The sequence below is a fragment of the Sander lucioperca genome, chromosome 9 (genome assembly GCF_008315115.2).
Source record: "Sander lucioperca isolate FBNREF2018 chromosome 9, SLUC_FBN_1.2, whole genome shotgun sequence".
Classification (NCBI taxonomy): Eukaryota; Metazoa; Chordata; class Actinopteri; order Perciformes; family Percidae; genus Sander; species Sander lucioperca.
This window is the reverse complement of record NC_050181.1, coordinates 6,673,346-6,688,817: the sequence shown is the minus strand read 5'-3', so window position 1 is coordinate 6,688,817 and position 15,472 is coordinate 6,673,346. Positions and strand designations below refer to the sequence as shown.

General features: G+C 40.0%; 1 protein-coding gene across 6 annotated transcripts; it reads left to right on the top strand.

The window, feature by feature from the left end:
• The first annotated feature begins 155 nt into the window (after positions 1 to 155).
• On the top strand, positions 156 to 12,637 carry phc3 (polyhomeotic homolog 3 (Drosophila)). 6 transcript variants are annotated; one of them, XM_031293925.2, is made up of 15 exons: positions 156 to 434; positions 2,421 to 2,632; positions 3,144 to 3,302; positions 3,395 to 3,475; positions 3,557 to 3,709; positions 3,902 to 3,991; positions 4,235 to 4,457; positions 4,678 to 5,312; positions 5,406 to 5,529; positions 6,128 to 6,387; positions 6,792 to 6,957; positions 7,021 to 7,138; positions 9,847 to 9,979; positions 11,560 to 11,821; positions 12,349 to 12,637. In XM_031293925.2, the coding sequence occupies exons 2-15, from the start codon at positions 2,456 to 2,458 to the stop codon at positions 12,501 to 12,503; spliced, it is 2,736 nt and encodes a 911-aa protein (XP_031149785.1). In that variant the 5' UTR covers positions 156 to 434; positions 2,421 to 2,455; the 3' UTR covers positions 12,504 to 12,637. The 6 variants fall into 6 exon arrangements, with proteins under 6 accessions (XP_031149785.1, XP_031149788.1, XP_031149782.1 ...); XM_031293922.2 differs by having other exon boundaries at positions 208 to 326; XM_031293924.2 differs by having other exon boundaries at positions 209 to 326; positions 6,792 to 6,951; positions 7,027 to 7,138.
• The last annotated feature ends 2,835 nt before the right edge of the window (positions 12,638 to 15,472 follow it).

The window sequence follows — 15,472 nt, the reverse complement described above, 5'->3', positions numbered from 1 at the left end:
TTTTTGGAGCAAATATCTAAAGCCATTCATCAGACATAGGCTAAATAAAAGCCATTAAAAACGGACAAAAACACATCGTTAAGCCGTCAAACATCTCCGGACTGTCCACGCAGTAAGCGCAGCGGACTCCCCGGCTGTGGAAGGTCCTCCCGCACTGCGAGCGGTGCTGTATCAAGTCTTTTTTATTGCCTGCTGTGTACCATCTGATTTTTTTCATCTCCATTTTAGACAGTACTGACGCATCAGTAGGCTTCTTGATTGGGACAATGTGCCGGACCGGGTCTGGTCCGTTCTTAATGGCCTGATGGTCTATCAACACCAGGCAGGTAACGCCGACAAGAGGTGAATGATTGTGCATGCATACAGCGCCGTCTGAGCGATGAGAGGCAGACCGACGGCCAGACAGGGAATAATGACATCCTGATTTGTTAAAGGTAGCCTATTATCTGAAGGTTCCTAAATCATGGACAGTGCATTTAAGATCATTTATGATAATTTAGGGTTTATCGAGAATATACTGTCGGCGTTTAATTGGACAGAACCTCTGCAGCAAAAAGCAATCAATATTCAAGCTGCCACACCATCAGTCTTTAGCCTTATAAAATATGGCATATCATTTTTATTTTTTTACCATTTTAAGGCTAGCTCTTTGAGATTATTTAGTAGGCTATTATTAAAATATTTTACTCATATCAGCATGGCTTTGTCAGCAATTAAAAGAAGAAGTAAAAACTCCAGCATTGTAGCACCTGATGTTTGTCTCTTTACGGAAGTGGCACAAAATAACCTTTGCACTCATTTTGCAAACAAATCAATAATGTGAACGATTTACCTTTTTTAATATATACTTATTACCTGTTCATAACAATGGTTTCCGAGGATAGCCTACCTGCGATAAATACATCTCTGTTTTTCTATGATGTTATCGTTTGTTTCTAACTTGTGTATAGAGCTAATTTGATGATTCAGTTGTGCTTTCTATATTATTGATATATTGAAATGATCAAAGTAAAACACATATTTATGATGCTCTGAAAACCACAGTGTAGTTTTTTTAATCTTTTAATCGTTTTTTTGGATGTTTTATTTTTTTAAACATGCACTTTTCCAAGAATACACGCTAAAAATTCAACAAAATAAGATGGGTAACTTATATAATACAGGCCTAATGGGCACATATAGGCCTATTCATATAGATTCTATATTATTCAAATGACAGATTCTTATGAGCCAGTTATTGTTGTTATTTCAGTGCTGCAATGGATGGATTATCTTTTGAGTTTATTATCTATCTGACTTTATATTCATTTCATTTCTATGCTTTTTGGGTGGATTTCCATAACGGTAAAGCAAGTTAAAACCGAACTGAAATACCAAACAATGTACGCCTATTGCCTATTTTTCCTCCATATTAATAAGTTATCCTATTTCAATAGACAAAATGTTTTTACTGTAGCTTTGTAATAACACAAGTAAGTATAGTCTGAGTTAGTAGTACTTAGACTGAAGATTGATTTGTGAAAGGCATTTGGCAAAATTGACTTTGAGATCCTTTAATTTAAGAAGATCGGAATGGGCCGATTTTACGCTGCAGTGAACTCTATTGAATCAGCTCATATTTTCAAAATAAGATCACAAAAATACCTTTCACTTATGGCCAATAAGAAATATAACAGGTTTAGTTTAGTCAAGGTTTTTGTCTCGCATTGCCAGACCTATCTTCACAGCGCTGTGGAGTAGGCTAAGGTCTGGCTACACCACACATACATTCTGGGATAGGATATAAAATGCATATTGTATATATATTTGCATATTCTTTGTAAATCTTTACAATCATTCCTCAAAAGAACCATGCAGGCCTGCCTGGTTGCACGATTCACATTTTCTTCAAAACTTGCCATTTTCAGCGTGTAGCTTGCTAGCTCGAACTTTGTTGTGGTTTCCTGTAGCGAAGGGATTTTTACAACGGCAACACACAGAGAGCGGAAGGCGAGCGACAAAGCCTGACATCCGGCGCTTCAGGCTTTATCCTGGAAATGTACTTCCGTTGATCCAAAATAAGGTTACTCGAACAAAGTGATGGAGTAGGCTATATTTTGTTTATGTAGATGTATGTAGATAATCTGGAAATAAAAAACACCAGCTCGATCCTGTATTAAAGTATCATAGTTTAACTTTTTGCAGCATGAAGACATTGTTTTTTTTATATTAGACAATCAACTCTTCAGTATTTAAAGCACCAACTGGTATTTTCTAGACTCAGTTATCTAAAACCTGTTGCTACAGAGAGCCAGTTGAGAAAAGTACTAAACAACAAAAGAGCTAAGCAGTAGCCTACATGTCCATCACTGATTCAACTAAAGTTGTGCCTGTTTTATTTAACTTCCTGCTGTTAATTAATGTCTCTTTTACCTCCACAGTTTTCCCATTACTGAATCTGTGTGTGACCTGGGAGATGGAGAGACAGGGCCCAGGAGAAAAGCAGGCAGACACTAATAGGACTGTAGCCACCACCACCCCCATCACATCAGCTGCCATCACCATGGCAACAGTCAACTCCGGCAGCACCACATGCACCCAGGCACCCTCTACTTCCTTCAGCATCATCTCACCCGACAGACAGGCAGTCCAGGTAATATACAGTACCTGGGACCTCTGCAAGCATTGTTTGACTTGACAGGCAGGCAGGTGATAGATGACCCTGTGTAACTCTTAGAGCCAATACAAAATACTGAAATTGTGTAAACTGAAAGATAGGCAGTAGCTATAGAAAATAAACAGTCTTCCCTTGAATATTTTTTCAATAGGTACGTTGTTTAGAAAAGGTACCATTCAAAAACATATATTTTATTATTTCCACCAGGAGTGATATGTTATCTTAAAAGAGAGACTTCCATATAAAATAGCTCATAGCACTAAAGTGAAATCATTACTGAAGTTAAATATCTCAAGCCCTTGGCCATCATTATTCTAGGAATTTTCCAATCCTAACATCAGATAATTACATTTTTTCGAAACTAAATGTTCTGAATGCTTCAAAGTTTCCATTTATCAGTGCAACAAGAGCAAATGGAATAAAATTCAAAAGCCTAACTGAAATGAATTTGTAAAATGCTTGATGTGTCCATCATGTGCTCCAACAGGTGATCCAGCACACCATCCACAGACCTCAGAGCATGGCGGCCCAGTACCTGCACCAGATGTACGCAGCCCAGCAGCAGCATCAGCTCATGCTGCAGACAGCCGCCCTGCAGCAGCACCAGCACAGCCCTCATCTGCAGAGTCTGGCCACCATACAGAAGGTCAGATGATGTCTGTTATGTGTCAGCACAAGCATGACGAGTCATTTTGACATAAGCTATAGGGTGATTGATGATTTTCCAATGTCTTTCAGGCTTCAGTCTGTCAGCGGCAGTCACCTTCGTCATCCAGTGGCAGCTTGGTTCATCAGCCTGCTGGTGTTTCCCAAAACTCAGTAAGTATCTGTGTTACCAAGCCAATCATTCTGACCTGCTCTGAGCACAGATTTTAACCTCAGCATCTTTCTTTTATCCAGATTACTTTACCAGCATCTCCAGTGACAGCTCACCTGATTGGCCGAACCCAAACATCCACTGGTGCTGCAACCACCATATCCCAGCAGGCCATGCTCCTGGGAAACAGACCGGCCAACTGTAACCAAGCTCAGATGTACCTTCGCACTCAGATGGTACAAATCTTTTCACATATTTCACACTGTTGGTCAATCTTACAATATGCACTGATACTTTAACACGGCATGACTCGTTTTCCCTATTTCTATTTTTACTGAATGTGTTTTCTTATGTTTTCTCGCAACATTTGTTTATTTCTAACCACCTAGCCACCTGTCTCTCCCTGCTTTTTGCTTTTCTTCTGTTAGCTTATTCTAACCCCTGCAGCCACGGTGGCTGCAGTTCAATCAGACCTCCCTGCGGTCACCTCCTGCTCCTCTTTACCTACCTCCTCTCAGGTACAAACTTTGCCAGGCACTAAATTAGAATAACCCATGCACAAGACCGCAGTGTTATTTTGCCTACTTCAGGCTGTTACATATCCTGAGCATGCACATTGCAAAATCAAAAGTTATGTGGTAAATACGGTTTGGTATTATTATTATTATCAGAGGAATCGTTAATAAAGTTGGGCTGTCAACCCCACCACCCATGGCTTCTATAAACAGTGTAAAAGTGACTTTCTTTCTGTGTATATTCAGGTGCAGAATCTCGCTCTACGTACCCACTTGCCTGGAGCTCTGGCCACAGCCCACAGTGTGATTTTAAAGCCATCCGCCCAGCCGCAAGCCCTGACTCCGGCCACCTCTTTATCCAAGACATCAATCTGCGGGCTGAAAACCAGCCAGCTGACTGACACCTCAACAGAAACAGGACTGGCGGATGTCACCCAGCTGGCCTCGGGCCCCCAGATTATAACCCCAGGTGAGATAACGGGTTCAAATACTGAGGTTTAAAGGAAAGATTACTAGAAAGTGTCTTCCAGGCTTAAGTGATGAGTCACTGTAATGAAAATGAGCTCCCACATCGTGACAGGTGCCATAATTTTAAGGTCAACCTTGAAAAAGAGATACTTGTTTTATGTATTTGTTTGTTTTTGTGTGTTTGTATCTTCATGTCTGTCTATGCATCACTCTCCTTGCAGCCTACTCTCCGGTGCAGACCCACACTCTGGTCAAGCAGCAGCTGTCCTGTCTGCCAGGCCAGCGGGTGGCACACCACCAGCTCATCCTCCAGCAGGCTACAGGAGGAGCTCCAAACCACAGACAGCTCCAGCCCATCGCTCTCAGAGTAGCACCTCAAGAAACCAACACCAAACCTCTTTCTCTTTCAGTTAAAAGACTGACCACCCCCAGCACCCAATCACAAACCAACAACAACCCCCAAGGCCCTTCTTCTTCTTCTACGTCTGTCCCCAGCGTGTTTGCATCCTCAGCTCAGACCTCAATCCCAGCTGCCACCGTTCAACCTCAGCCTCCTCCTCTGGTGGCTGCTCCGCAGCGCCGGACCTCATTCCCACAAGTGCAGAACCAGCCTCCACCTCCTCCTCCGCCTCTGGTTCTCCCCAGGCTGCCCCAGAACCCCCCAGCTTCCCTCCAGAGGCTGTCCCTGCACTCGGTCCAGGCTTTGGCCGTCCATTCAGGACATATGTTGCTGACCGAGCAGGAGCTGCCTGTAGCGGAGGCCCTGGTCCAGATGCCCTACCAGAACCTCCCACCTCCTCAGACGGTGGCTGTTAATCTGAAAGTGCATCGAGTCAGACACAATGAAACTCCATCCGTGAGTCACCGTGTGCTGTTGTTAATATGTAGGCATTGCCTGTTCACAGTATGTGTTATTTTGATCAAGGGTTTGTTGTGGTTTGAATTTCAGTCGGGGCAAACGTGCAAAGTGAATGGATTGAGCTCAGAGGAGAGGAAAGATGAATGTTCTCCCAGTCCACAGCAAGACAGGACCCTGACATCTCTCATTGGGCCTCCTAAGCAGAATGGTGCAGGTAAAATATGATTAAGAATACAATACAATAAAACCCTTTCTAACCCTTCAAACTCTCCTCATTAGCCAGAGGGATGTTTCATAAAGGTGGTTTAGAAAAGCAGAGCCTGTCTTGAATAAACCTAGAAATCAGAATCTGCTAATTAAGCTAAAATTAGTGCTGAAAATTAAGATGTAGATGTAAAAATCCAACATATCATTAAACAACTTTGAGGTATGAAATATGACCCACAATAGTATCCCATAATGTTACAGCAAGACAATAAGATCATTTGAACTCTTTAGAAACTTTAGTTCTCTATTTGTTGTATTATGTTACTTACAAGTGACATAGCAGTCTCTATATGGTTAAAATACTGTTACAATGTCTTCAAATTGGCTGTCAGCCACAAACTAACCTGACTGAGACCAGGCGTTAGTCTGGAGGAATACGTTTCCATGGTAACTTAGGTCAGACTTACTTAAACCTCCTTTACGAAACTGAATTTCCTAAGAAAATAAACTGGAATTACCAGAATAAGCATGGTTCAACTGGTAATTTTGCTTGCATGAAACAACCCTCAGTTGTGTTATCTTTTATACCTCTTATTGTTCTTCAGTGATGGGTTCATCCTCCATCATATCCAGTCGCCCAGTGATCAGGTCACCAGTGGTGGAAGAACCCTCCCAGCTCACCACCACCAGCAGCAACCCTCCTCCTCTACCTCCTCCCGTCCTGCCAGCAGCAGCGAGAGGCCCCACCCAGCCCCCCTCCTCCCCAACAAGTGTCCCAGAGAGCCCTGACAGGATACTCACAACCCACGTCCTTACACACCTTATAGAGGGCTTCGTCATCCGAGAGGGCCTGGAGCCATTCCCGGTATGAACACTGGAGTTCCAATATCACCAGTGAATGTCTGTCTGAGTTGGATGTTTTAGCTAATGGGAAATTTCCTCCTGAAACACTAAATGGACATATAGTTCTTATCATTCGTGGCTAGTTAACATTCAATAATTTCTAGTGCCAGTAAGAGCTTCTCAGATATTGTACCAGATATTGTGCTTCTGACAGCAGCCTTATAATAGCATAATGCAATGCAGCCACAAACATCTTGTGCAATGGCAATTTTTCTAAGTTCAAGTTTCCAGTTCATATCATAAAACTTTCATTTTAGTCAAACATAGACGTGTAAAAACTACACCCCATCTGTTTCTACACAGAACTAATGTCTTTCCATGTCAGTATGTGAGATTTTACTTTTCTTAATGCACCTCTTAATACAGGTGGTCTCCTCTTCGCTGTTAGCAGACCAGCAGGCTTCACTGCCTGAATCCCAGGAGATACAAACCAACGGAGATTCAGCAGCAGAGGACAGTCCGCTGGATGCTGACCAGATGGATTCAACAGATTCAGAGATGGAAGACGATGGCCCTGCAGCAGACGGTGAGGGTGTGTGTGTGTGTGTGTGTGTGTGCGAGAGAGAGAGAGAGACTAACAGCTGGTCCTGTGAAGTTTCAGAGCTGGGGGAGAGTGCGGAAGGTGTGCTGCAGTGTGAGTTCTGTGGGAGCAGAGGTTACGCTCACACGTTCCTGCGCTCCAAACGCTTCTGCTCCATGACGTGTGTCAGAAGGTAAAATAAATCACTCACACATTAAGATGAACCAACAACACTTCCGTTAATAAGCACAGGTAACATCAAGCATCAGCCTGGTTCTCTGAAGTAATGTCGATCCAGTACTGAAAATGTACAACTGCATTAAAGATACAGTAATGCCATTCACAGTAATGCCATTCCAATGGATGGTAAGTCGATGTTAAGTTATACAAGCTTTTCTTTCCTTTTTTTGAGCTGATTAAAACCTGCATTCTCAATGTCTCAGAATTGAAGGGAAACGCCACCTAAATTAAGAACTTCAATATGTTATTTTTATGACCTAGGAAAGTTTGCTCGATGGTGTTTTAAGCCCCCACCGTTGACTTCAAGGCACCTAACCCTTGCCTAACGCTAGTGCTTTCCATGCAGTCAGTCAATATCTGTGAACATGAGCTACTCTCTCTCAAAGCCAGAAACCAGAGAAGTAAGTCCCAAACTTGTCATGTCATCATGTATAAAGACTGGAGCTGCTCCATAGACACTGAATGGAAGATTTGTTTTCTTTTATATACCCAAATGAGCTTTATTCTGTTGTAGTGTTCTCAGTCCTGAGACAGAAAATGTACCCATATACGCAGAACATTCCCCTGGGTGCTCTCAGTGTCATCTATAACATTTTTCTTAATTCATTGGAGCAGTTCCAACCTTTATACCTGATGTCATCACAAATTTGAGTTTTAGCACTCTAGGTTTTGAATTTGGGAGAGAGTTGTTGATGTTTACTAATATTTTTGGACTGTCTTAGACCATAGGAATAACATGTATGAATTTTGAAAATGGGCGTAGTTCCCCTTTAAAGGAGCAAAGATTGACAAATTATTCTACTGGCAGGTAACTAGACAGTCCTGCTGCAAAGTTGTTTAAGTGTAGATTTGATGTTTAAGGATAGGGCTGGCAATGTTACCCAGCAATTGATTGATTGATTGATTGATTGATTGAAGAAGTATTGTTTGTGTAGCCAAAGCCTGATATAGCTTATCAAACAATGAATTGAGCTGCATTGTTGTCAAAAAAACTATTAAAAACATGTTGCCTCATTACCTCAAACACACACACTGTAGTTTATTTTGAGTCGATCCAACATACCCTGTCCCAAAATACTATAGAGCACAGCATGTGTATTAATCCACCACTAAAAATAGTCCCCAACAAATGCACTATTTCCTCCTGTTTGTTTACTAAAAACTACAGCACCCAGTTGTTTTAGGAAATTACTGAGCCTTTAAAATAAATAAAACTATATATATATATATATATATATATATATATATATACATACAGTGCTGGTCATAAGTATTCATACCCATGCTAAAGTTGACTAAAAAAAGGAATAAAAAAATCATCTTTTGGAAATTGATCTTAATGCCTTAATTAAAAAAATGAGGAAAAATCTGACCTTTTAAGGACACCAATTTGTTTTGCGAATGAATAATGTATTGTAAATAAATAAATGTTACCTACCTACATACCTAGAGATTGGCATGGTTTTATTTCAGTTAGCCTAATAGCTAACTGAGATAAGATCCATAGCAATGAAAATCAAACCAGCTATTAGGCTAACTGAAATAAAACCATGCCAATCTCTAGGTATGGTGAAGGGTATGTGATGATGGGGGGCTATTTTAATTCCAAAGGCCAAGGGAACTTTATCAGGATGCATAGTATCCTGGATCCATGAAATAACTGGCCTTTAAAAATAAAAATCTACCTTCCTCTATGGGAATTTAACATAGGGGTATGTATAATTATGGCCCCTGTATTTTAAAGGAAGAACATTTATTTATTTACAATACATTATTCATTCACAAAAAAAATTGGTGTCCTTAAAAGGTTGGATTTTTCCTCATTTTTTTAATTAAGGCATTAAGATCAATTTCCAAAAGATGATTTTTTTATTCCTCTTTTTAGTAAACTTGACCATGGGTATGAATACTTACGAGCAGCACTGTATATATATCTATAGATATATATATATATATATATATATATATATATATATATATATATATATATATATATATATATATCTCTATAGATATATCTATAGATATATATATATATATATGTATTATACATTTTTAAAGATTTACAGACATATATTAACAGACAGGGTAGGAAAACCGGAAAGTATTGAGAGATAGACTAAGACTTTGGTTGGTTGGTTTTAGTCTTTTCATTGAAGACAAAATACAGAATAATACCACCCTTACCGTTTAAAACAATGACTGTTGGTTAGAATAAGATGATTGAAAAAGCAGAGTTTTGCTGCAAAAGAGGATATTTCCTTGTATAAATAAATATTTTAAAAAAAGGCAGCCTCTACCACACAAGACGAGTAAACTGAAAATGTTGTCTGTCTCAGTGGTGGTGAGACACGTCATCTGACATCTGGAACCCATTGAGTTACATTTGGGTTATAAGAAAAAGTCACAAGTGTATAATCACTCACAGGTTTCCTTTTGAGTCTCCATCCAGGCATCAAAGAGTCCAGATGCAGACTATTAGCTTAGTGCACAATAGCAAAAGCCTGTCTAACTGCACTGAGTACACACAGGAAAAAAAATCTCAAAGGGCCTTTGGGCTTCAAGAATGATCTCATGACTGCAGTGCCATCCTTATTCAAATGCGATCATCTGCAGTGAACTGTATGAATCTAATTTAATATTTTGATTCTCTGTGTTAAGGTTTAGTGTGAGCTGCACCAAGCGTATCACTGTGCTGAGAGCAGGCCGCTGGGGTCACAGGCCCATGGGCAGGAGAGGACGACCCCCCAGCAGGAGAGTCAAGGGAGCCTCTAGAGAACATTTTCTGAGACAGGTCAGTTAATATCACTGACCTGACGCATGTAGCAAAATGCAGGGAGTGCTCCAGGGATCACTGGTCCTATGAGACAAGCTGCTATAGGAAAGAAAAGTCTGACAAAATGATCATGACCTTGTGTGGCACAAACGGGTTTTTTTCTGCTTTCCGTATCCTGTTAATTAGATGTATCTTTCAACCATTGGTCTGTAAGACAACTTAATAACAACAATCACTGTTGATCACAGTAATACAAGTAAAATAGTGCCCCAAAAACTAGGAAAAAGTTGTTGTTTTTACAATAAAAGTGAGTTGTTAAAAGTTATTTGAAAGATGTTAGTTGTATAATAATTTCATCCAGAAGGCCCAAATAAGAGTCTGTCAGGGAATTAAGAATTTCATGTTAAATACATAAATTCAATCAAATAATAATGATGTTTTAATAATAATTGCTAATAAGTGGAACATTTTATGCTGGCACCAGACTGTCATGGTGCAAAAAATCTCTGGCTCAAGGATGGTATAGGTGGTGCCATGATGAGGGGCTTCTGTCTCTGGCCAACACACAACAGGATAGATGCAAGAAAAGGCCCGCTGGCACCTTCATCAAAGAGTTACTAGGCCGTTCTCTACCGAAAGACCAAAGCCCAATCTGCTGCAAGCTGCCAGGTCCTGAAAGATGAGGGGTGACATGGGAAGGAGGCTGCAGTTCCCAGAGGTGGTGCATACAACGCTACGTCTGGACACTGTACTGTGGTCAACTGAAGACCAAAAATCATTCATCAAATCATTCCAATTGAGCTGACAATGCCATGGGAGGAGAGAAAGAGAGAGGCCTTACAGTACCAGTCATTAGTTCAGGACTGTAAGGACAGGGGATGGCAGGCAGGGATGTTTCCCGTAGAGAGCAGCTGCAGAGGTTTTCCAGCCAGATCAGTATGCCGGTTGTTATCGGCTCTGGGTCTGGATGAAAGGAGCAAGAAACAAGCAGCTCACAGGATGGGCGAGGAGGCAGAACGAGCCTCTCGCTGGTTATGGAGTAGGCGAGAGGAGGGAAGCTGGAAGACAGGAGCAGATGACTTGGCCATTACTGCCGGCCCAGCAACTGTGTTAAGTGTGATAAGTGTTGAAGGTGAAGTTTGGGTACCACCTGATGACATCTGCTGCCAGCTGAAAGGCTATGGTTACCTCATGAGGTAACTGAAGAAAGCAACCCAACAAGTGTATGTCACAAGCAAAATAAGTACTGACATTTCAGGGTGGAAAAGCCTCTAAAGCAGCATTTAGACCATAGTTTGATGCATAAACTCTTTCCTTAAATCCAGATTAATTAAATTATTTTAGGGTTAGAAGATGCTTAAGGCTCAGTGGCCCATCAAGTAACATTAGAAAAAATCTGTAATGCATTCACTCCTTTAAATTAAACCTTTATTTTAATTACATTAAATATATAAAAAAAAAAAAACTGCAGCTTTCACACGTAGGTACCGTAATCTTATCTGAGATGACTAAGGATCATACTTAATTAAGCTTTTCTGTAAGTAGTCCACACAAAAATACAGTAGATATTTGTCCAAATTTGTCTTTGTGCTCCACAGGCTCGTGGGTCGTTTGGCTCAGAAGAGAGCCGGCAAAGCTCACTGATAGAGGAGGACGAGCAGGAGGAAGAAGAGGAGGACGAGCCTCCCATTCCCATGACAACCAGGCTCCGTAAACAGGCCGAGAGACAGCGAGAGAGGGAGAGAGAGCAGGAGCAGAGGATGACAGAAACAATCAGTGTTTCTGACGGAGAAGACGATGTCGGTTGTCCGTCTCAGTGGAACGTAGAGCAAGTGTTTTCTTATATCAACTCCCTACCAGGTACTGTTAAGAATTTCCTGGAGCTCATAAACAAACAAAACATGTTTTTCCCAAACCTTAGTATGTTCCATTTTTCTGCCTTTGACTTCTTGCAGCTTATCATAAACAAAAATAAACAACAAAAGCATATAAATGTATGAAGGTAGTTAACCCACTTTTCTTCCTTCGTCTTACTGTTGACTCACTGTTAAAGCAAAATAAGCAGCTTTTACTTCATATATATTGCAAACACTCCACTGTTGCCTTCAAGGACATAAAGTGAATCACCTCCTGTGCATCAAATTAATGCTACCAGATGTTCAAAGCAGCAAAGACAGCTTTGAGTAAATTGCCCCTTTAAAGCTGGAACAGGCCCCTTGTTTTAACCTAGTAAGAATATACATTATGCTGTTGTATAAGCCTGATATTTAATACATTTAATATATGTATATAAGTAAGTAATTCTGCAAATAGATCAGCTAACAAAATGCATCAAAATCAACAAAAGACACATACTCTATTTAGTCTCTGTCTTCTCTTTTCTCCAGGTGGTCAGGATGTAGCCGAGGAGTTTCGCGCCCAGGAAATAGATGGACAGGCTCTTCTGCTTCTAACTGAGGAGCACATGGTCAGCACCATGAACCTTAAACTGGGGCCTGCACTGAAACTGTGTGCCCACATTAATTCTCTGAAAGATGCATAAACATAGTAACATTCCTACTCTCCAAGAATAGATGTGTGTTGATCTGGACCAGGATGAGGGCGGCCTTTTTAACAAGGAACAACAAGGAAGCACTACCCATTTTTAACGTTTCAAGTTGGACTTATACAAAGACAGTTAAACAGTTTCCTGAGACCACTGCCAAGGATTTCCTTCCTGAGTGAAGTCCACACACTGTTACAGCTGATTTGAACACAAAGATGAGCAGTTCTTTCTATCTCTTCCCGTCATCCAATTGTAGTGATTGTAGCAGTTTGGCTCCAGTTATCCATTTGTTTCAAAATGGTAAATTGAAACGTTCTTTGTATTATTTGTAAACCAAGAAAACAACTTTACATTATTACACATAAAGTTAAAGGATGCTGCACAATCTCAAAGTTTACAAAACAGATTTCCTATCTTACAGATGTAATTTGATACATTTATCATCAGCGAATGAAGGACTTATGGTACCAAACTGATGAAAATGTTGTTATCTATTATTTATTTATTATTGTCATAATTAATATACAAATAAAACCATGAAAGTATGGTGCACTGTTTTGTGATACTTTTTTCAAAAGGTGCCAAAACTCATGAAATTACTTTTTTCTATTGGACAACAATAAATATGACTTTGTCATATATAAAACATGGAAAAGAAAATTGTAATAATGACTTTCCTACTGGTATTCCTACTGATTTAGTAAGCACAGCTTTATCAGACATGTTTTGCAAGGTAGTATAATACTGTACATGGGGTCTGCTGGACAAAGCATAGATATGAGTCAAGTAACTGCAGCAGATAAACATACATCTTCGTAACATAATTCAAAACAAAAAAAGGAAAGGGAAAAAGCCAAAAAGCATAATATGAGCACTTCTGACCATCGTCAGGCAAGTTCAGACTGGCCTCCATCTCTGACTTACATACACAGACAGACATGATACATCATTCATTAAAATTACAGCATCTATATTAACAGCTTTATTATTTTATACTATTTTGCTCTTTTTAAATTATGTATTAAATCAAATTACCATGCAATCACTGAAAAAGAAACCTTTGATTGTATGTGAATTTGCTTACAGGTGAGGGGTCTATAGAGGGTTTTCACGACGCGTCATCAGACCCGAAGTCGCCATGTTGGAGGTACTCCGCATCACAACAAAGCACAGGCACTGAAGTAGATCCCGAACGACGTCAAGGGAAATGGTTAATTATTGCTGTGTTTTAGGTTGTACCAATAGGTCAGACCAAGAAAAACATTTGGAATATTATCGACTTCCAGAAGTTATTAAAAACCAGGGAGAGGAATGCCAGAAGTTATCAGAGGAAAGGAGGCGCTTGTGGTCGGCAAAGCTTAACCAGGATCTACGAGGGGAAAATCTGTCTTGTTCTGTCTTTGAAATGAAAAAAAAACAAACTATTGAGAGTCACTTGGCTACACCTCGAGTATCACAATGATATCATACAGTTAAGGTTAGGTTGATTAAAGACATTATTGCATTACTTACTTTTGCTTCACACCACATTGGTCGTTAATGACTTGGTACTGCGTCTCCCTCACCCATCCACACACCATCTGGTTATAAGCCTCCAAACTTTTGTAGGATTTAAGGTCTTCCGCTGTGTATGGGCTCGGCGAAAAAAACAGGTAGTTGACTATATCGGGATATGCAACTGAAGGAAGAATGGATCCAAGAAGAGGGAGCCAACTTGTAGGGATCTGCACCGCCAGTAAACTGTAATTTCTCAAAATATCGCGCCTTTTTTGTGGTCCAAGTCCTTCCATGCCTTTGCATCTTGGACGTGTTTTGATGAGCTTTTCTGTTGTTTAGATATAAAGTATTAAAGCATCCAAAGTGCACAATACTCCATTACTCCATTCAGTTGTTTACACCGAGTGCCTCCAACATGGCCGCGCATCCAGGTTACCGCCCAGAACGTGACGTCGGTGAAAACCCTCTATAGGGGCCCAACAACTATTCTTTTTGCCCTGGGGCCGCCTTACTGTATTTGGTTATCTGGCCATGCATACAGATTATTGCCCTCTGCTTTGATCCCCAACCATCTCCAAGGCCTTGTTCAAATTTCATATACAGATGTAAACATTTATTCATTGTTCACTTGTTGTACAAAACAAATGAGATGTTTATGCTCTTTGGCTGGTCAATGTGAGACTGTGAAACTAAAAGCGCTGTTTTAAAAATCTCCTGTATTTTTGTGAACCACCACCAGAGGGCATCTTTCATACAGTTACTAACAACTACTTTTTCCCCTGCTGCTTTAAGAAGAACACAAGGAGACCCAATCAAAAATGTGGGGTTTGCTGCCAACTCTAGTGGATAACTTATCCAGCTCTAAAGGCATTCATGTTGTTCTTCCTGTATACACCATTAAGTAGTTTGACAGATAATACTGAGCGTGGTTAAACCTCTCACATTTACATATTATATTTCACGTTTTGGTCCTTTTTTTAAATGAACAAATCTGTCAATTAAAAAAAGCCAAAATAGCCAAATGTACTTAAAGTATCAAGAGTAATAGTAACCTTCTCATAAGCCCATGTGAGAGTATTATTATTGATACATAAATGTCTAAGCTGCATTTTTACTGTTATAGCTGGCCGAGCTAATTTAAAAATATTTTATTTATACATTTGGGTGGTTTATTCTACAACATATCTAAGATTTTTACTTAGTCTGTTAAGTAACCATCTGTCAAATAAGTGTAGTGGAGTAAAAAGTTTAAATTTACCTCTGAAATGCAGTGGAGTAGAAGTATAAAGTTACTCAAGTAAAGTACCAGGAACTCAAAAGTGTACTTAAGTGCAGTACTTGAGTAAATACTGAGTTTCTTTCCACTACTGAACAAAAAAGGCATAATTGACAAACAGAAGCGTACAGAGGTAAGGCTGTACTGTTACAAAAGTTACTTTCCATACACACAATAACAACACATGAATACA